This window comes from Phyllopteryx taeniolatus, chromosome 21, assembly GCF_024500385.1.
Source record: "Phyllopteryx taeniolatus isolate TA_2022b chromosome 21, UOR_Ptae_1.2, whole genome shotgun sequence".
NCBI lineage: Eukaryota > Metazoa > Chordata > Actinopteri > Syngnathiformes > Syngnathidae > Phyllopteryx > Phyllopteryx taeniolatus.
Genome location: NC_084522.1, coordinates 12,099,408 through 12,124,258, shown reverse-complemented (window position 1 = coordinate 12,124,258; position 24,851 = coordinate 12,099,408). Strand labels below are relative to the sequence as shown.

Below are 24,851 nucleotides of genomic sequence, written 5' to 3'. Positions count from 1 at the left end.
AACTGCTATAAAAAAAATGGACGGATGGACAAAGCATTTTTACTTTTGGGATAGGATTTTTTTCTTGTTAGACAAGAAGATCCGGGCATTTATTTTACACAGTGTACAACATTTTATATCCATCCACCCATATCCTCATCGGGGTCGCAGGTGAGCGGACATGGGGCGAGAGGCGGGGTACGTACACTCTGGCCAAGTTGCCACTTCACCACAGGGCTCATCTACACAAACAACCATCACACAATGGGGGATTTAAAGTCTTCAATTAACTTAACAGCCACGTGTTTTGAATGCATGAGGAAGCCAAACACATGGCGACAACACATGCAAGCATGGGGAGAACATGAAAACGCCAGACATGAAGGCCTGCGTGAGATTTGAAAACCGGGAACCTTTGACTGTGACGCCTGACTTGTAAAGGGGTTCTAGAAAATTCAGAAGACCTCTGACCTTTAACACACCGTGCTTACACAGTGGTGGAAACATTATTGGACCGCCACCCAGTAAGATTTACACCACAGGTAGCCTAAATAACCAGCACTGTTTTGTTTCTGTCATGTTAGTACACCAGTATCAAAATGTAGTGTTTTTACCCAAAAATAAAACACATGGGTAAAGCAGCACATTCCTTAATAAAGACATTTGGTTATTCGTATGTATATACATTCCTGAACAGAAACATAAATAAATAAATATATAAAACACATGATAATAATAATAACAATGTGTTAAGTACATTGCACATATGGATGGCTAGATTACCACAAGTTTAAAAACAAAAACAAAAAAACACTGCAGTCCAAATCATTTGGAATTGTGACTAGTTTGGTGGTGGAAGGTCTCTCCCGAGCACTACTGTTGCGCCCTTAAGCAAAACACCAGCAAACTAACTCTAAAGTGTGTTGCACTTTGATGTTTAGTATTATCATTTGAAAAGCATTCTAAATTAGGGTCGATTCTGCAGGTGTACCTAATGAAGCGACCGATGAAAAGTATGAAAGAAAAACCAACCACGATGACAATCGTGCAGACTTTACCTGAACACCAGCTGCTTTTCGGACGAGGGGCCGCCCTTGGATTTTATCTTCAATTTTGGAAGTTTAAACCTCTTTTTCTCGTCCGTTTTTGTCTTCACCGGCGACTCGTGCAGGTCGGGTTCACTCCTGGAAAACAATTTGACGAAAGACCTTTTGGTGAACGCCTTCTTCGACATGTCCACGTAAGACGTCCGAGCAGCTCCGTGGATGAGAAGATCGCTGTGAAGTCGGATTACATGAATGGTGCGCGTCGGAGGCGCCTGAAGGATGATACTTTGTTGCCAGATGACAGCTTCCCTTAATGCAGCCTCTAGTGGACAACTAAATGTGTGCGTGTCAGTGGTTACACGCCCGCTGTTACCATTGGTTGACACTCATGTGCTTCAAGCAGTGGCGGCCTTCTAAATTGGCCTTCTAAAAGTTTTTAATAAATCCTTATAATATATGAGTTTCCCTTTTTGACATTAACTACTGAAAATAAATGAACCTTTCTCCAATATTTAATTAATTGAGCTGCACCCATATAGGATAATAAACATAACACAAACAAAGGGGAAATGTATTGTGTTGAAATATTTCTCTGTTTAAGCCATGGCCAATTTGTGTGAAGCCATTTAATTTATGCACTCAAAAGCGTTGGAGTTTTTCAAAAATAAACAAACGTGTACAAATGCTGCCTTTTCAACTGGGAATTGCTGCAACGCTTTACTGAGTGTTGTCACTGATCAGTTTCAGTTTCTTCAGTTTGTCACAGTCATTCAAGTGCCAATTTCCACCGCTTGATGGCGCCGCAAATCTTCTACTGCACAAATAATTCGAGCCGCGCGAGTGTGCCAACCTGCCGCTGAGTGACGCTACTAGTATGAGCTCAAGTCTACTATATATGACTTGATCTTGAAATGAGGATGAAGGTTCAATAGAAATACTACAGCAGAATACAAGGCGCCAAAGTGAAACATTCAAATCAATGTATGTATGATGGTATCAATGGAAATATAAATGAAAAGAAATATTCCCTTTTGAAAATGTTGCATTTGCGGTGGATAAATAAACAAGATATTTGTACTGAATGTCATTTGGAGACTAATTGAGATTTAATAACATAAGGAAATCATGGCCATCATAGAACATTTCTTTTAGTTTTGTTCTACAACCCTATCCTCTAAAAATATATAACATTTTTCATAACTCTTAGAGTGAAATATTCCCATGTGAGATTACGTTTAAAATAAAAGTGTCTGCTCTAAATGAAACTAGCAAATTAACAAAAGCTATATACCGTATTTTCACAACCATAAGGCGCACTTAAAAGTCGTACATTTTCTCCAAAATGGACGGGGCGCCTTATAATGTGCACCGAGTTCCAAAATCTATAAATGTTGTTGCGTGACCGACTGGGAGCATTTCCTGCCGACACGCTGCTTATACAGAGGAAAAGCGGACGTGGCTGAGGACAGCATGCGGCCGTTAAAGGGGGAAGGAGGACCCTAAAGGCACGCCCCCATTAAGCATATAGCGCCGGTCAAGCCAGCCTCCACTCGTAAAGTAGCAATCAAGCCAGCCGCCCCTGATTTTGTTCATACTAGGCATTACGGTAATAAGTTGCAGACTCGTGGCGTGGGAGCAATGGATGACAGATAGCGAACACAGCTTTACTAAGACTAGGAGGCAGCGCCGGGCGAGTTTGTGAATGGATTATGGATGCTTGGGCTAACGTGTCTGCTTGCACTGTTGTTCGAGCTTTCGTAAAAGCCGCCATCATTTCTGAGGAGCCGCACGGCAACGAGACTGACTCGAACCTGCCGTGTTTGATTGAGAACTTGCCCAGCTGTTCATTTCGGATACAGAACAAGAGGACTTTGATGGATTTGTGGATGAGGATTGATCAAAAAATAACGTGAGTACGTTAAATACTTCAATAAAGTACAACCGAACTTAGTTTTGCTCCCGCTGCCTTTTTAAAAACATTGTTTTAGTGTGCATGCTACCGTATGTTTTAAGCTAGCGTATGTTTTACCATGCCTGCGCCCAACAATACAGTGCGCCTTATGTATGTGTTAAATACAGAAATAGACCCCGTAACTGAGACTGCGCCTTTTAATACGGTGCGCCCTATGGTCGTGAAAATACGGTAGCTGTATGTTTCTGAAGATAATTGCTTACTTCATAAATTATGATTCATTAAACTGATGTAGAAGTTCAAAACTTGTATGTTCACAAGATCTTGAGTGGATTCAAAAAGAAAACGAGAAACAAAACATAAGGAATAATTTGTATTATCACAGATTTATAATTAATGAGACCAGAGGGGTCCTTTTGACCTGGAACGTCAGAGTAGTTAACAACAAATGAAGACAACAGGAAATTGACTCATATCAAGAGCTTGTGTGATGTAATTGAATTATGAGTTCTCATATGTACTGGCAATTCATTTCTAATAGTTTGTCCTATTTTCCCAGTTCAAATCCCCTTAGTCAAATATCGATTAATTGCTCATGAACTTGAAAATGTGCACTCATTATCTTAATACTTTCACCTTTAGACCTATTTAGCAGATTGCCTGGACTAAATATAGAATGTTTTTATTTAACTGCCCCACCCAACCGTCGTACTTTACATGGCCTTTCACTGCTGGCTTCCAAACAACTGCAACTGAAAGTAAAGTGCGTATGACTCGCACAATGTGATCATGTCTTCTATTTGGACACTGTACCTACTGTAAAAGATGGAAATGGATCAGGTATGTTCTGGGTTGCTTTGCACACAGGGTGTTTTGAATCTGCGCGTAATACAATAAAATCTCAAGACTAAGGTTGCTTGTCTTAGCCGCAAGTCATTTGTCCCCCTACGGGATGAAAACGCAAAAGAAACCGCTATACAACAACATGACTGGTATTAGACCCACTGGTCTATTGTGATTTTGGTGAATTTGATCGGGGCAGCGGCAGAAAGGCCCACAGACGTGTGGTGGATATCATATGTATTCCATCCATAAAAATCATGACCATCATTATATATTTTTTTTAAATCATCCCACTGGCCAGGGGTTAAACAAACAATCGGGAGTGAAGGAAGTTCTCCATGTGCCCACCTCACGGCGTAGATATTTGTGTTCTCCTTTATATCATCCACACGTGGCGGTCTGCTTGCAGTTCCTTATAAACGTACTTTGCACACTTTGACCTCCGGGAAGAGAAAATCAGTTTCTTCTTCCGCCATGTTAAAGACTGTCACTGTCACTGTCAGAATCGAAGTCAGCTGTGATCACGCCCTCAACAGTGCCGTTGCAATTTTAGATTCACTGGTTCACGAAATTACCAACACCAGGTTTAACCCACCTCCGTGAAGAGTTATGCCACACGTCGCGCCGGATTTACACCAGTCACAAAAATCGAGCCCTTAGTGTTTATTTATTTTGTCAGTTTCAAGTTATTTGAGTGCATTGTGGATTTTCTCTCATGGAAAGGTAGTCTCTTAGTGTCTGTTGTACAGAAATAGTCGTCACTTCACAATTGAATTATAAATAAAGATAGCAAGCAAGTGCAACAATATAGATCAAAAGGATTGCTATTGTTTTTTTCCTTTTTTCTTTATTTCTTTATTTTTTTTACAACAGGGCCATTTTTGCTAGGCAAAATTTCATTGAGGAATCAGTTGAAAACAATAATAAATTTGTCCAACTCTCCCTGTCGTTTCCTTGGCAACTTGGGGCAGAGATCACCACTGCCATATACAGCAGAGAAAGGACCAGAACAGAAAACAGGAACAGTCATACAAAAATTTGACTGTCTCTTCGAAAAATAAGCTTTTTTTTTCACCCATCAAATGAATCTGGTGGGGCTCCTATGTACAAGCTATTATTGACAATTCTATGCTTCTAATTTTGTAGGACCGTTTTTGGAGGCAGAATGCAAGAATGCAAAGGCTTGATTGGCTGAGAGGAACTTGACAAAGCCCTGACCTCAAACCCACAAAATACCTTCACAATGAACTAGAACAGACACTGTAAGCAAGGCCCTCTCATCCAACATCAGTTGACCTCTTAAATGCTCTTTTGGGTGAATCTGTTATCAATAGACAAGAATTCCCAGAAACACACTCCAGCATATTGTAAGTCTTCCAAACCAATTTCACTTGGCGATCGGCTGGTTGCCTCAAAACCTTGGTCCATAGTGTGTATAATCATAAATTCATGAGTGAAGCTGACGTCCCTTAAAAGACAAACGATGTGTCATTACAGTACATTGCAGTAAAAGATAAGATTGTACAACTGTAATTTGTAGCAAATTGATATGATTCAACTGTGGATCCACGTACTGTATGATTCACTTACCGTTATTAAAAAAGAAAATAAATAAAAAAAAATAAGTCAGGCGATGAGGCTCAAATTGGTTGGTACTCTTTCCTTTTTTAAAACTACTGCCCTGCACGTGAATGAGGAAATGATTGGGAAACTGCTCTATTACCTTTGTTCTTTGTTCATTTTTCTTCCCCTCCCTAAATCTCTTGCGCTGAATCACCCAAGCCTTGTCAACGATTCTAAGAAGAGAATATTTCTTTTGAAGACAGCACTCACACATGATGATTCTGAACAGGTCTTGTAAAGTTCCTTTAATGTCCATGACTCTGAAATGTCCGAAATAAGTAATCTGATTTACTTGGTTTCACTCTGATTAACATTGAGATCATCAGGCATCACAGACATGTGTGACATATAGGTTCAGTCTCTTTGCTGTATCTTGATTGCAAAGTTCAAACTGCATAATTGCTAGTAAAATTTGACAGAAGCTATTTGATAAACTTGAGACTTTGATCTATTTACACACATTGTTTCCTTGCTGGTTTATGTTATGCTGTCAGCAAGGTGGACGAGTGGTTCAGAATTTCCAGTTTTGAAAATAAGCTGCGGCCTTTTTTTTTTTTTTTTTTTTTTTTTTTTTTTTTTTTTTTTTTTTTTGCGGTCATGTGTTTTCTCTGGGTTTCCAAAACATGCTTTTTTGGTTAATTGAGGACTCTACATTGTCCAAACGTGTGAGTGTGAATAGTTTTGTCTATATTCCCTGCGATTGCTGTCTTCCACTGATATGGTGTAAATGCCTTAACCAGAATATGTGGCACATTTATTAACTTCCACCACTCTATACCAACACACTGTTATTATTACCAGTGTTCATTTTTGCTGCATTTAATCATGGGTTACTGTTTTTGGGGTTAGGTAGGTATTAGCTGTTAGCTAGGTCCCCCTCTTAGCCTCTTAGACTTTTCTTATAGCATTTGCAGACATTTTCTCCTCCCTTTCTTTTAAAGGTCAATTAAAAAAGACACTTGTTTACGATTCAGTTAATTTGACTAACACTGTGTTCTTTATTTTTATAACTTCACAGTTACACATACCGTATATCACTTCCAGATGACGAGTGATATGACAGCTCAGCATAAGCAATATTTCCTGTCATTGTTGCTGTATGACAGCACAAATACTGTATGAGTTTTGAGGAGATTTTACCCGGGCTCACTCGTGTGCAGGTGTTGCTGCTGTGGGCTCTCCCACGCAGAGTAAGAGGAAATACACTTTTTATTTTTTTAAAATTTGTCAAAGAGAGGTCATCACATGTGGAACTGAAACAGACTCATCAACCATCAGAGGGAATTACTGGAAAAAAAAAATTTTGATCACTTTTCCGCCCAAAAAAATTGTCACTTAATCTGCTCAGGTTATTCTGACACGAGGTCTTTTGGGAAAACACCGAGACAATCCAACAATATCAAATACCGCACGGTGGATATCAAAAGTATACACACCCCTGTTCAAATGCAAGGTTTTTGTGATATAAAAATGAGCTCAAGATAAATCATTTCAAAGCTTTTTTTCCACCATTAATGTAACCTAAGAACTCTACAACTCAATAAGAACAAAGACATATTTTGTGTACAGTACGAAAAATGTAAGCATCAAAATATATACTGTATTGCCTACCTAAATAAGGTAAGCTATCACTGTATGTCACCAGAATAAGAGATACAGTAAATACACTTCTCTGACTGTCAATCACAACTGAGAATTTTTATATTTTTATATGATATGTGATATATATTGTTTTTATGTGCAAGGGAAGGCAATGTGCAATGTTGTGACCTTTGAGTGTATAACACTTTTGCGGAACCCCAGAACTGTAAGGCAGACGCGCCAAACACTCATCCACGGTGGCCAACACACCAGACTTTGCCCACGTCTGCTGCAATGTTAGTCAAGAGTACATGCAAAAAAAAAAGCTGAAACCTACCCCTTCTGACTACGGCTGTACAGCAGAATACAACCTACAGCCTAGCAAGAAACGAACATTTACACTCACACACAATCACTGACAGGAAACTAAACCCATGCTCCCACCAAAAAGTCAGGCAAATAAACTATTACACCATTAGTGACTTTTATAGGTAATTATTGTAATATAATTTACAGTGGTGCCGTGAGATATGAGTTTAATTCATTCTGTGACCACACTTGTAACTCAAAGCACAAATGGAAATGCTATGAATTCGTTCCAGCCCCCCCACAAAAAAACCCCAATATTTGCATTTGTCTTTTTTAAGAAGGAAAATTAGCACTGTGTAATATTGTACTTTATGAAAACGACAGTGACCCTAGTGAGGATAAACAGTACAGAAAATGGATGGATAGTGTTATAACATAATTAAATAATTTAAAAATAAATAAATTAAAAGTCTTAAACTTTCTCCAAAATGGACGTGGCACCTTATTATGCGGCGCGCCTTATGTGTGCACCGAGTTCCAAAATCTGTAAATGTTGTTGTGACTTTAATGAGCGCTGCACTTGACTGAGTGGGAGCATTTCCTGCCGACACGCTGCTTATATAGAGGAAAGGTGGACGTGACTGATGACAGCATGCGGACGTGAAGGGCGAAGGCTGCGCATGACGGATGAGGCCAAAGACACGCCCCCAGTAGGTGTATATAGTTCCGGTATGTGCATCGGTTTGGCTAAGGACCCCCGAAAATGGCATCTACGAAGAGACGCGCTTACGAATCACAGTTTAAACTGCAAGCTATTATTTACGTGGAGGAACATGGGAATCGAGCAGCCCCGAGATAATTCAAGATCAACGACTCCATGGTTCGCAAGTGGAGGCAGCAGGAAAACCAGCTTCGCCAAGTCAAGAAGACGAAGCTGAGTTTCCGCGGGAAAAAAAGAAAAACAAAACGCGGAAACAAGACGAGGTGGCCCGAGTTGGAAGACCAACTCGAGCAATGGATTAATGAGCAAAGAACAGCCGGGAGAAGCGTCTCTACAGTCACCATTCGACTGAGGGAAATAACTCTGAGCTTGCCATCATTCCTGGAGGCTTGACAAAGGAACTCCAACCGCTGGACATCGGTGTAAACACGGCGTTCAAAGTGAAGTTCCGAGCAGCGTGGGAGCGATGGATGACAGATGGCAAACACAGCTTTACTAGACTAGACTAGGGGGCAGTGCCGGGCGAGTTTGTGAATGGATTGTTGATGCTTGGGCTAACGTGTCTGCTTGCACTGTTGTTCGAGCTTTCGTAAAAGCCGGCATCATTTCTGAGGAGCCGGACGGCAACGAGACTGACTCCGACGAGTACGAGAGGAAACCTGGCGTGTTTGATGGAGAACTTGCCACTTTTCCAGCTGTTCATTTCGGATACAGAAGATGATGACTTTGATTGATTTGTGGATGAGGATTGATCAAAAAATAACGTGAGTACATTGTTAAATACTTCAATAAAGTACAACCGTACTTTATTGAAGTATTTGCTCCCGCTGCCTTTTTAAAAACATTGTTTTAGCGTACATGCATGCTACCATATGTTTTAAGCTAGCGTATGTTCTAACATGCCTGCGCCCAATAATACGGTGCGCCTTATGTATGTGTTAAATACAGAAATAGACCCCGTAACTGAGACTGCGCCTTATAATACGGTGCGCTCTATGGTCGTGAAAATACGGTACTTCTTCTACTACTACTACTACTACTACTCCTGTAAGTGACTCAGTAAGAACCTATAATATTAGTCATTTTTCATCAAGGACTAATAATATACTGTATGCCATTAACAGTTATATTATCTGGCTACATGAGTTGCTCCACCGTTTGTCTTCAAACATCTGTTGCTTCTAAAACAGCGACAACCTTCTTCATGTTCTTTTGTGGAGTGTTGCTGCATGGCCAACAAACTGCGCACAGTTGATGGCACATTGCACATATTACAGGGATTTTCTTTTTGAGTCCCTTATCTTTGGGTGTGAATAGTGTTCGCTTATTTCATAACACCTCTGAGACCTGGCAGACAGCCTTCATGTCATTTACGGAATGAAAACCCTTTCACGCTTATATAGTAGATGCAACAATATGGATACAAATATTGCTTCGATCTGCTCTTCGCCAATATTCCTCCCAATAGTTCCACTTTGGTACCTTCATAATAGTGCCTCAAGTTTATTAACTTCCTTGTCTCAGTTGGCTGAGCTAAATCACACTACCTTATAGTGACTAATATGATTCCTTGCCCTAATATCAGATAAAAAGTTTATGCTCTAAAAAAACCTAATCATCTTCCTCTTACAATCGCAGTATAGAAACAGACACGAAACCGACCCAACGTATACTGTAGAAACAATATCTTTATTATGCTACATCGTATAAAAGTATGATCAAAATAGTCTCATCTCAGTCATATAAATTCTTACAATCTCAAACCTGTTTCCAAAAAATAAACTACTGGGTCAAATCTCGTACAGTGTTAACTTTGTGGTTTCATTTCCTAAATGTAAGGCTCTGGTTTCCACCAAAAGCCAATTGGTCTGTTTTTTCTGGTTTCTCTCCTGATGGTAAACTGCTGTTTTGTTACTTATCTTTATTGCCAATGTGAAAAACCACAGATGTACAGAATCAGCTACTGTATTCTATTTGTACCACCTAAAAAAAGATTTGGATTCAGTTTTGATTGGACAATTAAATAGTTTTGTATGTAACACCTGGGAAAAAAAAAAAACACTGCAAAGCTACAGATATCTACTTTATGAGTCATCAATAAGTTAGGACTGAAAGCATTAGAGTAGGAGATAATGGTATACAGTATTTATGGAATCAATCAAAAACAGTTTTAGGCTATATTTTGTTCCGTTTGGTGATTTGGTTTGGTCTACAATGTCTTAGTGTTGCTAAATGAATTTGAAAACCATGTTTATAATATGTTTTGGCAAATTCTCATTAACATGCAAATTAAACATAGCAGATTTTACCCTTTTCATCATAAATAAATAAATTAATACATGGGAAAGTAATATGTGCCGGACACACAAAAACATATGACGCAAAATAAACCAAGCATGATAAACTAAGACATTATTGTTACAGTTCCTGAGTCTTTTTAAAATCTACCCTCAATTAAACAATAAAACACCTAAATAAATAAACATCTCTAAACAGAAGAAAAACACAAGTTAACAAAAAAAGAAAATCTACCTGAGTAAAAGTAATTTACTTCACAGCTTAACAAGATCCTCCGTTTTTCATTTTTATAATATTAATTGGGAGGAAGCAGAATCTGTGTATGTGTAATAAAATATCATGTCCATGTAGATGTCCCTAAGTCCAGTCTTTGGAATTCTCTTATTTTGGTGCTGCTCACATTAAAAAAAAAAAAAAAAAAAAAAAAAAAAAAGATCCTGCTGTGTCTTCAGTCAAAACAGAGGCTACTTTTGGCGACATTGGTTTCTCTATTTGTGGTATTGTCCATCTTTAAATCTCCTTTGTTCCTTTCAAGGTTTAGTTCCGTTGTATCTCACTGACCCTCCAATTTCACTGTTGAACGCTTGTGGAGATGGACGACGCTAGCTCTTTCCTGATAGGCTGCTGGAGAGCTGTGTTGGGAAACAGGCGGTGCTGATTGGCCTACGGGTGCGTTAATAGCCACAGTCAGAGCTTTCAGCAGAAAGGTGGCCTCTTTCTGGTCTTCCTTCCCCTCACCTTCCAAAGTACGAGCAAGCCATCTCTCCACAGCCTCCTCCACCTGTGGCGCTGATGCAGTTTCCGTGAGCGTGTCGGCCTCCTGGCTGGCATCGAAGCGCTCTAGCATTTCTTTCATGTGGACATTGACGGGTGTGCCGGAATTGGCCGTGCAGCAGCTGCGTTGGTGGATGCGAAGGGAGAAACGGTGGAAGAAGGTCTGGGAGCACAGCTGACAGTGGTAAGGACGGTCATGGCTGCTGTGTAAGCGGCGGTGCAGTTTGAGGTGGATGTATTGAGTGAACTTGGTGCTGCACAGCTTGCACTGGTAAGGTTTTTCCCCAGAGTGGAGTCGAAGGTGAGTTTTCAAGTTGCTGGTGCTACTGAAGCGCTTTTGACACACCTGGAAAAACAGAAACGTGTTTGAGAGTTCTCAAAGGGTGACGTAAAAAGTAGGTACGGTAAATGGCAGTATTGATGTTGGGGATTATTTTGGACTCAAAGTGGAATTACGCAATTGTGACATGATTTATAGTTGCATTGTTATTCCAGTTCTTTACAACAGGCGCTCTATAACAGACCGGTTCTGTTTGACAGCACTCACAGCCACTTTTTTTGTCATGTATGCAAATAAACCCATTACAATGCTGTTAGGTAACAGACATTAGGTAGTGGCTAAATGTAACTTCAATTAGACTTTGTTACCACAAAAGATGACAGCGGTAACAAATTACACATTGTTTATCACACACTCCTTTTTCACAATTATGCATCGATACCAGTTAAATCTCCTGACTGCAGATCAGTTTTTCTTTTTGTTTTGTTTTTTACTACCAGGAAACACAAGGACATGAATTCTAACATACCTGACACTCATGTGGCTTCTCCCCTGTATGGACGAGGTGATGCTTCTGTAGATGGGCCAGTTGAGTGAAACTCTTTTTACACAAGTTACACTGGAAAGGTCTCTCACCACTGTGCACTCGGAGGTGAACCTATGATCAGACAAAGGGGAAATGGCGTTAAAGGCAAGCACTTGAACAAAATGGAAACAGCTGGTTGTTTTAACTGTTACCTTGAGATTAGAAAGCTGTCCAAACGTCTTTGAGCAGATGTTACATTCATACTTGATTTTTCCATTCTGCTTTCTCAATGGATAGGGCAAGGATTTGTGCCCAGGGCGATTGCGGAACCCTGAGCTGCCTTTGGTAATGTCCAATGTTAGGTTCATTGCCTCCTCGCAGCCAGAGGAAGTATGTTCAGGTGAGGGAAGCTGGCTCATTGGCTTGGGAAGAGGAGAGAGCTCGGGTGTCGCTGGGGCACCTCTTGGTGGTGACACATTAGGGGTTAATTCTTTCAGACCACCCTGTGGGGATGACGGGTACGGCAAGGACATTGAGAGTAGATTAGTGTTGCTCAGGGGAGTATATGGGATTCCATCTGTGCCCAGATAGCTGCCGTACCGGAGGGGTCCTCTGGACGGCAGCATTCCAGGAAATGGAGGGGAGTATGACGGGAGGAGGAGGCGAGGATAGTGTGAGGTGAAGGGAGGAAGGAGCTGGTAGGTGGGCTGCAGGGGTCTAGATTGAGGGTAAAGCGGGTAAGATGACACCAGCCCTTCCCTGTGGCCGTAGAGGCCATGGAGGTGGAGGGGAAGATTTCGTTGATCAGACGATAGTGCAGGGAGGTGTTCTGGTAAGTAAGGAGGATTCATTCCATGGCCTAGTCCTCTTTGTTCAGGCTGAGGGCATGGAATGAACCCACAATCCTCTGGATCCCTGTCGATCTTCTCCTCTTTTTCAATCTTTTTGCTGAAATCCATGATTTGGTCATCAGGAGTATCAGGAGGGGTGTCTCTCCCCAACATCTCCACATCCACTTCTTCATCCTTTCTCTCCTCTTTCACCTCTTCCTTCATCCTGTCCTTGGGCCACATCTGCTGAGGGAGGTGCTGTTTGGCGTTCTCTTGCTCATCATCAACATTCATGTTTTCTGTGAGAGATGAAATAAAACCTGTTGAGCTTGTTCTAGAGAATCAGAATCATCTTTATTTGCCAAGTATGTCCAAAAAACACAAGGAATTTGTCTCCGGTAGTTGGAGCCGCTCTAGTACGACAACAGACAGTCAATTGACAGAGAACACTTTTGAGACATAAAGACATTGACAGAAAACAGTCACTGAGCAATAAAGGGTTAATAGTTATCTGGTAATGCTGGTACATTTTTTTTTTTTTTTTTTAGAGGACGATTATTTCCCGGAAGTGTGAACAATGTTGCTTGTATCTCCTGTAGGTATAATATTAAGGACTCCCAATGTGTCATTATAATGTATAGCAATGATTTAAAATTCATACAGTATGAGGACATGTTGAGACATAAGTGTCTTGAGAAACACATCCACCTACATATGCCACTCCCTGTGATGGAAAATGATAGTAGTATCAGGTTTGAGTCATAACACATAAAACCACGCGGTTTAGGTTTCTATTTGTCTCTTAAAGTAATGATGTTGCTGTGGGTTGATGGTAAAGTGAGTGTCTGTGTGTCATGTCATGCTCGAGCCTTCGAAGCGATAATTACCGTATGTTTTACACACTGCATCAGCATTTTCATTTTATCTTCCATCACTGTTCATGTTGATGGCAATGACCTGATTTCCGTCTTTCCCTCTGGCTAACAAGTTAGAATGCGCCCATAAAGTTCTTTGCGAAAGTTTGTATTTTACCTTGAAGCTAAACTAGGTCATATATTATTTGAAAAAAAATATCCGAGTTGACAAATATTGAGCAACCATTGACTTTGTCATGAAACCTAAGTGACTGCTTTTAGGACTTTTACAATGTAATTACACTGCTGTAGCATTAGTCACCGGGTTAAATAGCGACACATCATGTGTATTAAGTTGGTGTGAGTCATTAGACTTTGTAGCAATGGACAATCACTCAGGATGTTTTGTTTGGTCAATAGCTTTTTAAAAGAATGACTCACTGAGGGACTTTAAACAGCATCATTCTCACACGTCATTTGACTATATCACATGATCTAAGTGTACATCTGTAAGCGCGTGTTTGTAATCTTTCATAAATATTGGATTTCGTACCTTAAACCAGACAGGAAAAAAATTGCATTGCCCCAGAGAGCGATAACATTCACAGAGCGAATTAATGTCTTAATTTACTTTGCAGTGAAGGGATTTTCTAGCTAATCATAATCAGTGACTGAGTGACTGTCGAAGATTGTCAAAGTGTTCTAAATGTTATCAGATCTAAAAAGGGAGAAGAATCAAGAACACTTTTTTTTTTTTTTTTTTTTTTTTTTAAAACAGCAGACATCAACATCAGCTGCCTTTGAATTTGTTTCGCTCATTCTTCAACTAGATGAATATCACAATAAAGGGACAGACTAACACACCATTAGTGGTTCTTCAAAGGTTTGACACCAAGTACCACCTAAAATTATACTTGGCTCTCCAAGTACCACCATGACAACCAACATTAAAATACAGTATTGTAGTAGGCATTAGTGTTAATTAAATGATTCAGTTAAACAGTACATACTGTGTATACAATGTACATACAGACTGCACAATAAAAATTAAAAACAAAAGTTGAGAAACAAACGTACTAAAAAGTTAAACACAAAAGAACTGTACTTAGGGAGTGATCATTTCGCATACAATTAGATTAGAGAGAGCCCATGTACCACTACCAGTACTTGTACCACAGTGAAAATCACCGCGTTAGATAATAAAAGCAAGCTCATTAAGACTGACAGTCCTAATCGCTGCTCCTTTTATCATGCGCCTCATTTATATTTCGTATTGTCTTGCACTCACTGTGTTTGGTATTCTCCTGCTGGCTGCACAACCTCTGGGCAAACTCCTGGCTGTACCACACGAGCAACTCCTGTTTGGTCTCCACAGGCCTAATTGTGTAGAAGTAGATATCCCGGCCATTTTGGCACGCCACCAGGTTCTGCTCGGTCAGAGATCGTGCCGGGTTGACGTAACGCATCCAGTTGCTCCTGTGGACATCATAGCCATCGATGAAGTTCTGCAGATGCCCATTGCTATAAATCTGCAAAAAGCCCCAAAAACATTTTTGATTAAAAACAGTTCCCATTTTGAAGTGAATGCATTTACTTTGTATGCAGCACAATAATTCATATATATATATATATATATATATATATGGTAATATTCCTCCTTGACCACACTTGAAAATACAGTAATCTCATATCTTAATTGTTGATTGCCAAATCAGTATCAAGGGGATTAAATATGCATTCATAAATGGAGTAAAAATATGAACATTCACCCCTGCCATGTACAGTAAAGTATCCGCTGTCCTCCTTCCGTTCTATTGTAAAGTGTGTTACACTCCTTTGGACAGCGTTCCTCAAGTGTGCACAGCACTGTGTGTAGTGGCTGTTCTGTCACTCCTGTGTGTTGGTGCTTGAGCTGTCATTGTATTTGAAGCTTGGAGGCGTGGTCCACTTTGCTGTGTCATGCTCTCCCTTTCACTCTCGTCATTGTCAAGTCACAGACAGTTCCACTTTTTCTTAGAAGGAAAATAAAAAAAACTGGACGGCAGCCAAATTACACAAGCATGTACTTGACTGCCGTCAGCACTGTTGTGTTCATAAGTGTGGTTCCCATCCCCGGAACTTTACATTTCTGCCCATAGGCTTACAGGAAATAACCCTGGAAGGGAAATACCATTCGTGGGGAAAAGACTGAATGGGAATTTACTTGGGAGTAACTACATTTCCTGAGTGACACAGCAAGTGCCAGTAAATACCAATAAGAGATTACCTTTTTTTCGTTTAAACTTCTGTGCCACCAGTGATTACAAGTTATAAAATAAAAAACTGGGCCAATGAAGGCCATGCTAAAGCAGAAAGATCATTAGGCGTCAAATGAAACATCTTTATCTGGCTTTAATGGAACACGAGTCAGTATATGCTGTATATAGATAGATAGAGATCTGTACTGTATATGGAGTTTCTGTTTTGTTTGCTTACCCTCCAGAAGTATTTTCTGTTCGCCTGTTTGGGGACGTTGTCTTTGGTGTAAATATCTCCTTGCAGGGGTCCAAATCGAGTTCCCTGAGGAATGTACTCTTTGCTGAACACACCATTCACCTTGAAAAAAGATCACACGTAAAGTTAGCATACAACCTTTGGAATATAACTGGAAAATTTTCATACAAAAAAAGTGTACTGAAATTAGTAAAAAAAACGTTTTATTTTGTGCATCTTAAACAATAACCCCGCTTCTAAACTGAACTAAATGTAATGCTATCCTATTATATTATATGGAGTGCTTTTCGTTGGCTGCATAGTAGTTTGCGTGTAATAACCCTTTATAAAGGCACTCATCAAGATACTTCGGAATTCACAGATTTTGTTTTACTACATTTGACATACACATGCAATGTTATCATTTGTAATGATAATTATATAAAAGTATGATTAATTTCCTTTCCTAAAAATTATCTGTTTGTCATAATGATAATTTTCTTTCTGCTGTGATTGGCTAGGAGAAGTCACATTACCGCTCTAATGTAAAAATATATTTTCGACTTAGTTACCGATCATGGGTCCTTGCCCTATAAAGTTCTAGATTTTCATGATTTCCTACTTGATTCTCATGAGGCCACAAGATAGGGTACCAGATCAAGATTTAAGAAAAAAATTTCATTAATTCCTGTTTTGCATAATGTTTCATTGCTTTGGTGTAATGCTGGTGGCTTCTTCACATTGACCCAGACAGCTCAGAAGGCAAAGTTTAAACCTCCAAGGTGGCCTACTTTCCACACTAATGACTTTACCCAGTGATGGAATTACAGTACACTTTCTCTCACCTACTACTCTACTGATCCCTGACCTCCTGTCCACTTTAATGTGACACGCAGCAAAGCGAGCCAAGATGCGGTTTGACCTGTTGTTTATTTATGAATGTTGTATGCGCCTTCATTGACCCACGGTGGTATCTCAGACAACCAAAAGCACAAGAAGTCACACTTCTTTTGTGTGCAACTTTTTTTGCCAACTGTTGTGAGTGAGTTCAAGTTTGTTTTTATCAATTTTATTTAAACAAAATTATGAGACCAGCAACCACTATCACTTACAAGAAAAATACAATATATTGCAAATATTGGGAAGTATCGTGAGATATTTGATAAACAAAACGTTCATGTTATTTTGCAAGATCCAGACATTTTAAACATTTGCAAAATCACATTACATGCTCCTAGTGATGCGGCTAAAACATTGACTACTAAATGTATTTTTCTAAAAGGTACATTGGCAATTTCTGAACAGTCCTCATCTTAACACAGTTGTACGTTTGGGCTCGCAATATTGAAAATTATTTCCCTCCAAATTAAAATTATTATCCATCCATCCATTAATTTCCTTTACCGCTTATCCTCACTAGGGTCGCAGGTATGCTGGAGCCTATCCCAGCTAACTGCGGGCAGGAGGCGGGGTACACCCTGAACTGGTTGCCAGCCAATCGCAGGGCACATATAAACAAACAAGCATTCCCACTCACATTCATACCTACGGACAATTTAGGGTCTTCAATTAACCTACCGTGCATGTTTTTGGGATGTGGGAGGAAACCGGAGTACCCGGAGAAAACCCATGCAGGCACGAGGAGAACATGCAAACTCCACACAGGCGGGGCCGGGATTTGAACCCCGATCCTCAGAACTGTGAGGCAGATGTGCTAACCAGTCGTCCACCTATTTTTATATCATTGAATTAAAATTAAAATATGTCATTCACTGCTAGCCTTCCCAGTTAACATGAATATTTGCGTTGTAAAGCCGTCAATGGCACTAACAATTTTCTTGTAGTAATTTAAAATCTGCACTTTATTTTCAATTTCTGTGCCTATCCACATGATATCAGAAAATGGAGAGGTTTTGTTGTAGTGATCCGTCCCCTGAAGATTTGATATGTTTAAAGCATAACATGCCCTTATTAGTCACATGACAAGCTTGGCGTCAACCTTATGCAATCCACCCCCAATCACGCTCACAACCAACAGGCTGCAGCATCTGTGTCACACTTGGCCTCAATGTCTTCAGGAGCTTTGTGTTCCATCTTAAAAATGAGCCCGCCCCCAACCCCAATCCACTAACCCCCGTGAGTAAACACACTCTCCCTCTTCCTGCCATTGAAGAATTACCCTTCAAAAGGATTACCAAAGCGGCTTGCGCAAAGGTCAACTATTAAAAACAACAGCATGTCCTGAAAACCAAACACTTTTTGGTTGTTTATCATGTCATTAAAGAGTTGTGCTTTAAAGTGTGCTTTTTCATTATGGCAGGAGCAGGTCAGTAAGGACATGGGCGTGTGTGGCTGTGCATGTTCAAGTGAGGTGATTCTTGGATGTGATGAACTGGTGTGACAGGGCGCATTGTGCTAAGCCGGTGTTGCGTGGCTAACGAACCGCTGTGCCGCCGCGTTACCGATGCTCAACTGCTCAGGTTGTTGGGAGGAAGGCGGAGGGGGAAGCAGGAATTGGGGTTGGGGGGTGCTCGTGTGGTGCGCAGAAGAACGCAATAAAGAAGGCTGGGCCATCTTGAGAATACCCACGCTATCACACTCATCCCCCAACCCCCAATCACTCATCTTTTTCTTTTCCCCAGAATTGGAAATAGCTTGTATGCCTGCCAGGTTGAGGCCTGTTGCATGGCTGGCCAGCCTGTTCCCAACGAAAGTTAATCATCTGGTTTTAACCTAAATCGCCCCCCACCTCGTCTAGTCCCTCCTCAACACACACGCTCCACAACAACACTCCTCCCCCCACAACTCCCCTCCGCTCCCCATAACTGGCACCCACTGCTCATGTCCCATCTGCCACGTGCCCCTAGTTTCAGGGCACACTTCAGAATAACGAGTGTACATTAAAAGTTTGTTTTGGCATAAATATGATGAGGCTACAGGGATATGCAACTCAATAAATCAATGACAGACAAGAGCCCAACGGTCCCCTTGAATCTGAATATGTACTTCATTTTACCAAGAAATAAAGGACAATTCTACACTTTTGAATTTGTGAGCACTGTTTTGGGGAGTCCGTTTTCGATCTGCAGTGCACAAAGCCAAATCCATGAGTGATGGTTAGATGGTGGTGTAAAAGAGAACTGAACTGAACTGAGCCCAGACATCAACCCCATTAAACATCAAAGGGGATTGTAACCCTTTCCCACCAACATCAGTGACCTTTGGCCTCCCACCTGTTTTTTGATTGAAACTTCCAAAGACGCATTCCAAAATTTTCGAGAATGTTTTCCTAGAAGAGCTGAAACCTGTTGGAGCCCAACCCCCTATTCCATTCCACTTTCATTATGTGTAATGGTGAGATGAGTCTTAAAGCCTGCATTTGAGAATGTACCTACCCTTTCCCAGGAAGTGTGTGGATAGTGACTGACTCTGAAGTCATCCACAGAGTTTCACAAACTCACACAAAGGGGCAAGCATTATTTTATGATCCTGAAATGAGTTCGGAAAACAGTTTCACCTTGACAACAAGAAGAGTCGTATTTCAGGAAAGGAAACTACGCTGGACAAGAGCCAGTTTGCACAGATCATGACTAAATAGCGTGATTGTGTTTGGCTACTTCCTTATTGGCATTCTTCATCAGAAAACACTGATGCACCAAAGGAAGATTCAAAATGATATATGATGATGGACCATGATATAAAAACACGGCATCTAGGTTAGATGCGAGTCAGAAAAGCAGAAGAACGAAAGTGTTGACAAAATCTTTGACGAGACAAAAAGAGGAAGAGGACAATTCAGACAACCGCAAAGATTAGTTTGCACGCCATCCCTCACTCCTCCGTAAAATACACAGTAACTCTCTCTGTAGTAAAATTTTTTATTTAAAACTTCGGCTCAACCAATGCAATTTTTTTTATTTGACTTGGAAGCCAAGCAGTCAGCTGACTTAAATGTTGTTGCAAAATGCATGAATCACCAGAGTGGAAGAATTTGTGGGAAGTGAAGAGACCATGCATGGTTAATAAGAAAGCAAACAAGGTGAGATAAGATCACCTGGCAAAATCCCTGACGTCTGTGTGTGTCTTTGTGTGTCTGTCTGCTGTATTTAAAGAGAAAGTAAAGCTTTTTTTGTTAGTTTTTTGCTATTCACAAAAACTCAAGGCAATTATGAGGAATGAAACATTGTCTCTCTCTGTCGCACATACAAATGCATTAGTCAGCAATTTTGGTTGGGACTGAATAACCCGATGCAGATGGCCCAACAAAATATTATCTCAGAATTAATAGAGAGTGTAAAAAGCACAAGCTTAATAAGAAACATCCAGCAGCTCTTAGGGAATTGATACATTTTATATTTGGAATAAGGTTTTCTCAAATTAGTTTTCTCACAAACCAAAACTGCTCTTACCTCGTTGTCTTTGTTGTATTCAAAAGATAAATTGCGTGGAATGGAAGTCATGGCTTGCGGCAGATTGAAACTTGGGTTTGACACCTGATCCGGTACAATGTAGGTACAGTTGAGCGCGAAGTCCATTTCCCTCCAAGCGCTCATATCTCCCGGTGTGCTATCCCTCTTCATTTTTTGACACTGTGAAACACACTGCAGGTGACGGAAGGGCTTCTGTTCGCTTTGGTATAGAGAAAAGCTTTGGCTTGCTTGGGTTTGAGTCCCTCGGTATTAGGTAGGTTGATTAAAGCTCAGAATCTGAAAAAAGAAAGATGGATGCAGAAGAAAGAACAGCATTAAAATATGTCTGTCTTTCAAAATGTGCGGGAGTATAGAAGAAACAAAGCATGTCCATACAACTCCTAAACAGTTACATTTTTAAAAATTCTTAGTTTTAAAATGATTGTAAAAATATTCTTTAAAAGCTATCTAGTCGCCTGATCCGAATGAGATACATTAATTCAATCCCTAAAAATAATGATATATACTAACTAAACTAATATAACAACTTTACTGACACTTTTTGGCAATCACCGCATTTTAATTAAACTGGCCCCAAATGAATTATTCACCTAATTAAGCATACCCAAATTGATTGTTGAATTAAAACAATTTGCAAACAATTATTTGTACTGCTGTTCTGGTGGAACGAGTACTTCCTAAGTCTGTGGGGTCCAACATGCCATGAGTTCCACCCATCTTTATGTTCAAAAGGTTTTGAACATGATGAATAATTCCAAACTTACTTGTGCACATTCATTCAGCTGTTGGAGCATCACTTCTTTGGTTAGGCCATCCCCTCCATGGCTTCTTCTGACCTCAATTGCTCTCTTGTCTTCGCTGTCTTCTCTTTCTTAGATCCCGTGGCTACTCGCTTCCACTGTCACCCGAAACTCTTGAGTCGGGATTGCGCCAAGGGTTTTTAGCCTGACCGCCCGGCCAATGGCGAGCGGCCGCGGTCATGTGATTGAACCATCTGACACACAACTGTTGGTTTCGGGGAACATCGGTGACGTTGTACACTTGGTCAAGCGAGTGGCTGTTGTGATGCTTACACATACACACACACACACGCGCACACACAAAGACAAAATGATAATGAATGAATAAAGGAAGAGCAGATGGCCGGCCTGTTGCCACTGGAAAACACACTCCGAGAATTTTGCTTGGTTTGGCACTTAATGAGCAATCTGCTGCCACTGTATCTCCTTGACCTACATCTTGCTGAAGACAGTCTTTAACTAACTGGATACATAATTGTAAACACACAGACACGTATATGCTTAATAACCACAGTTCAGTTTAATTTCACAAATGGCCTAAAATGTAGACTGCACTCATGTCTTTTACTGACATACAATAAGTTGTGTACTGATTTTGTTCTCCTTCCTCGTGCCCACTTAATGATGTAGAGCAGGTCACGTAAGTGAATAGGAAAGAGACTTAGAGACCTGTCAGGTGAGCATCCCGCTTACTTTTAGACACGCACACACTGTCAACTCACCTCTCAGTTAAAAATAGCTAAGAAAGTGTTACAAACACCTAAAAACATATTGTTTAATAGCTTTCAAAATAGGGTTAGGGGTTTAGGGGGTTAGGTTAGGTTAACCCCTTTTCAATAGTCACATGGAATTATAGTGTGACTAATTCTACTCAATAATAATAATAATAATAATAATAAAGCTTACATTTGAAATTCTGATGTATGTACATTTTAAAATAACATTGTTATGAAATTATGCATCCGTGTCTAAAGCTGAAGTATCCCCCCACCCTCTTGTCTTAACTGAGATAGGAAATTGGCTGCCATATGGCGAGATTGCTTATTCTTGGAGCGGAGTGTGGCTTGGGGGATGAAGGCGGCAGAGCCATGCGTGTGTCCGCGTGTGTCTATTTGTGCACATGTGCGTGCACGTCTGGGTCTTTCACTGGCTCGAGCCAGACTGGGCTAATTTCTCTAATTTGCAGACAGTGTGGGCTCGGAAGCTCGGGGACAAGTGGCGAGTTGACTCGTGCAGATCTTATTATATCTGGCACATCAGGCTGTCTGTACATACTTTTCAAGAGAGGAAACTTTTGTTGGATAACTTGGCCCAGGGTTGTGTTAGATAATTGGTCCAGATGAGATGACCGGATAAGGTGAAGAAAAGATCTTAGGTCAGCTATACAGAAATCGTCGGAGACGAGCAAAGTTAGACAAAGGGATGTGACCTGACACTTAAAGATGTCGCTAACTGTGTGCTACATGCACCTGTCTGGTTTCTCTTCTACAAAATGTAGCACACAGAAAGCTCCCACCTGCTCCACCTAAAGTTAATGCTCAAAATCCAGTTACAGACTGAATGTGAACAAATTGGGAAAACAGCAAATGATGAAAGTGCAGCTATTACAAGCCTACTGTCGCATGGAACACACTTGTCTTTGCATTTATACCAAACAGAAGACAATAAACAAATGAATTCCGTATACATTAAATGTGACTTAGATTACTGTACAAATGTCTGTCTGTCTTGTTTGTCCCTTTTCACCACAGTAATTCTGACATCATAAAACAGAACATACTTTTATGAAAAAGGTACTTCATTTTCAGTTGCATATGATTAAATGTGCTAAACTGAAATGTTAAAAAAAATCTATTAATATCAGTAAGTTTATCACATTTTAGTCATGTTCAACCGATGTACAGTACATGTTGGAATTACGTAAATTCAAAGGGCTTTTTTTTTTCTAGTGTACAAAACATTAATTTGGTTACGTTCCAATTCAAATTCAAAAAGACGCATCTGCTTGAAAATTCTCTCCACAACAACGTGTTGTGCAACAATTGTAAATATATATATATATATATATGCCTTTTTTGCTTGATATATATATATATATATATATATATATATATATATATATATATTTGCCTTTATTTTATTCGATACTTATGAAACTTAATTTGTCACGCGAAGTCTTCTGATATGGATAGGAGGTACATTTCAATACATATATGATATAAAAGTGCAGTACAATGATAATAACTGGGATCCCATGCTTAATGCTTAACAATTTTGTTCTGGTTTTGTGCATTTGTCAGATGTTGTTTTCTATCTGATATTTTACTTGATTTTACTGAAAAATAATTATATATAGCAAATATGAACTGTTCACTCAGACCATGGTGGAATCAAGACAAAGGCAAACGTCAAACTTTTAGAAATTATGAGCCATTATAAATATCAAGCAAAAAAGGCATCTTATGATTTAGCACTTCATTCTTCCTGTTCTAAAAACGTATTGTTTACATCGTCATCATTTTGTACTGTATTTGCGTTTTGCTTAGAGAATTTGAATGAAAAAGAAAAAAAGAACACAAAACAAACTACAATAGGACAGCCAATAAGACCTCCAAGAAGGCTGAACAATCATACTGTAATTTCCGTCAGCAAATAATAATTGCACAAATTCAACGATACACACCTCCTACATACATTACTGTATGCTTGAATTTTGAGAGTTGCAGATTTGGTCCTTTTGTAACTCTGTTGACTAACAAACTAACAACAACAAATACAGTACATCAACTTCTTGATGAACGAATCAAGGCCCACTTTACTGATACTTCTTAATAAAGTCCTTACGCGCACGACCCATTATAATGTTCAAATGTCATGTAGTGTGTGAAAAGAATGTTGTCTGGTTTTTCGAGTAACGGAAAAAAAGAGTCAGGGACGGCCCTCAAAGAGTCATGTGAGCTCTGTGCCATTTGCATGTCATGGTGACTGTTCAGTATGAATCTATACAATTATCAAATTTAATTTTGGATTTGTTCATGCATTTGATTTTTTTGGACTAAGAATTTATTGTAAGTTCAAGGGACTTTATTAATGTCCATGAATGTAAAAATCCTGAATATGTTACACTGAAGTATGATGTAAAATCATCTATGATTATCTATCTATCTGTCTGTCGGGAAGACACAGATTTTATTATATTATCTATTCCGCTCATTTATTTTTTTGATTTTCTTCCATCCAGAATGAAAGTGAAAATATTGATACTGAAGGAAAAAATGCAACCAGTCATCCAGTTTGTTTACAACTTTTAAACTCCTCCTTATGACTTGTCTTCTTGCAGTTTCTGTCCAGCCCCTTTTCATTTTTCTTTCATCATTGTGACATTGTTGTTTTTGCCCTTTCATCATGGTCCATGTGAGTGGAAAGTCTTTACCACAAAACAAATGGGGTGGGGGGGGGGGGGGGGATTACTGTTGATGCATTGTTACTGCAGTCTTGTACAGTAGACAGTCACTTTTCAACCGCCTTGTTGTTTACTGACTCTGGTCAGCCTCGTTTTATATCAGATCCCTT

General features: G+C 39.9%; 2 protein-coding genes across 3 annotated transcripts in view; both read right to left on the bottom strand.

The window, feature by feature from the left end:
• LOC133470697 (uncharacterized) overlaps positions 1-1,330 on the bottom strand; it is a 39,601-nt gene extending 38,271 nt beyond the window's left edge. The window contains exon 1 of the mRNA XM_061759356.1: positions 1,038-1,330. Coding sequence (XP_061615340.1) covers positions 1,038-1,213 — 176 coding nt within the window. The 5' untranslated portion in view covers positions 1,214-1,330. The remainder of the gene's footprint in view (positions 1-1,037) is intronic.
• An 8,354-nt stretch (positions 1,331-9,684) lies between these two features.
• On the bottom strand, positions 9,685-21,401 carry prdm1b (PR domain containing 1b, with ZNF domain). Of its 2 annotated transcripts, XM_061760341.1 has the most exons (7): positions 21,243-21,401; positions 20,458-20,754; positions 16,052-16,171; positions 14,865-15,105; positions 12,105-13,021; positions 11,896-12,024; positions 9,685-11,432 (listed from the first exon to the last, which is right to left on the bottom strand). In XM_061760341.1, exons 2-7 carry the CDS (start codon positions 20,626-20,628, stop codon positions 10,866-10,868), a joined length of 2,145 nt encoding a protein of 714 aa, XP_061616325.1. In that variant the 5' UTR covers positions 20,629-20,754; positions 21,243-21,401; the 3' UTR covers positions 9,685-10,865. The 2 variants fall into 2 exon arrangements, with proteins under 2 accessions (XP_061616325.1, XP_061616326.1); XM_061760342.1 differs by lacking the exons at positions 16,052-16,171; positions 20,458-20,754; positions 21,243-21,401 and adding an exon at positions 15,346-15,496.
• Between the last annotated feature and the right edge of the window lie 3,450 nt (positions 21,402-24,851).

Coding starts and splice junctions, on each gene's coding strand:
- prdm1b (XM_061760341.1), bottom strand. CDS start 20,628: ATGAAGAGGGATAGCACACCGGGAGATATGAGCGCTTGGAGGGAAATG. Junction 12,025..12,104: donor GACAGCTTTCTAATCTCAAG/GTAACAGTTAAA, acceptor GTCTGATCATAG/GTTCACCTCCGAGTGCACAG. Junction 11,433..11,895: donor AGAAGCCACATGAGTGTCAG/GTATGTTAGAAT, acceptor CTGTTTTTCCAG/GTGTGTCAAAAGCGCTTCAG.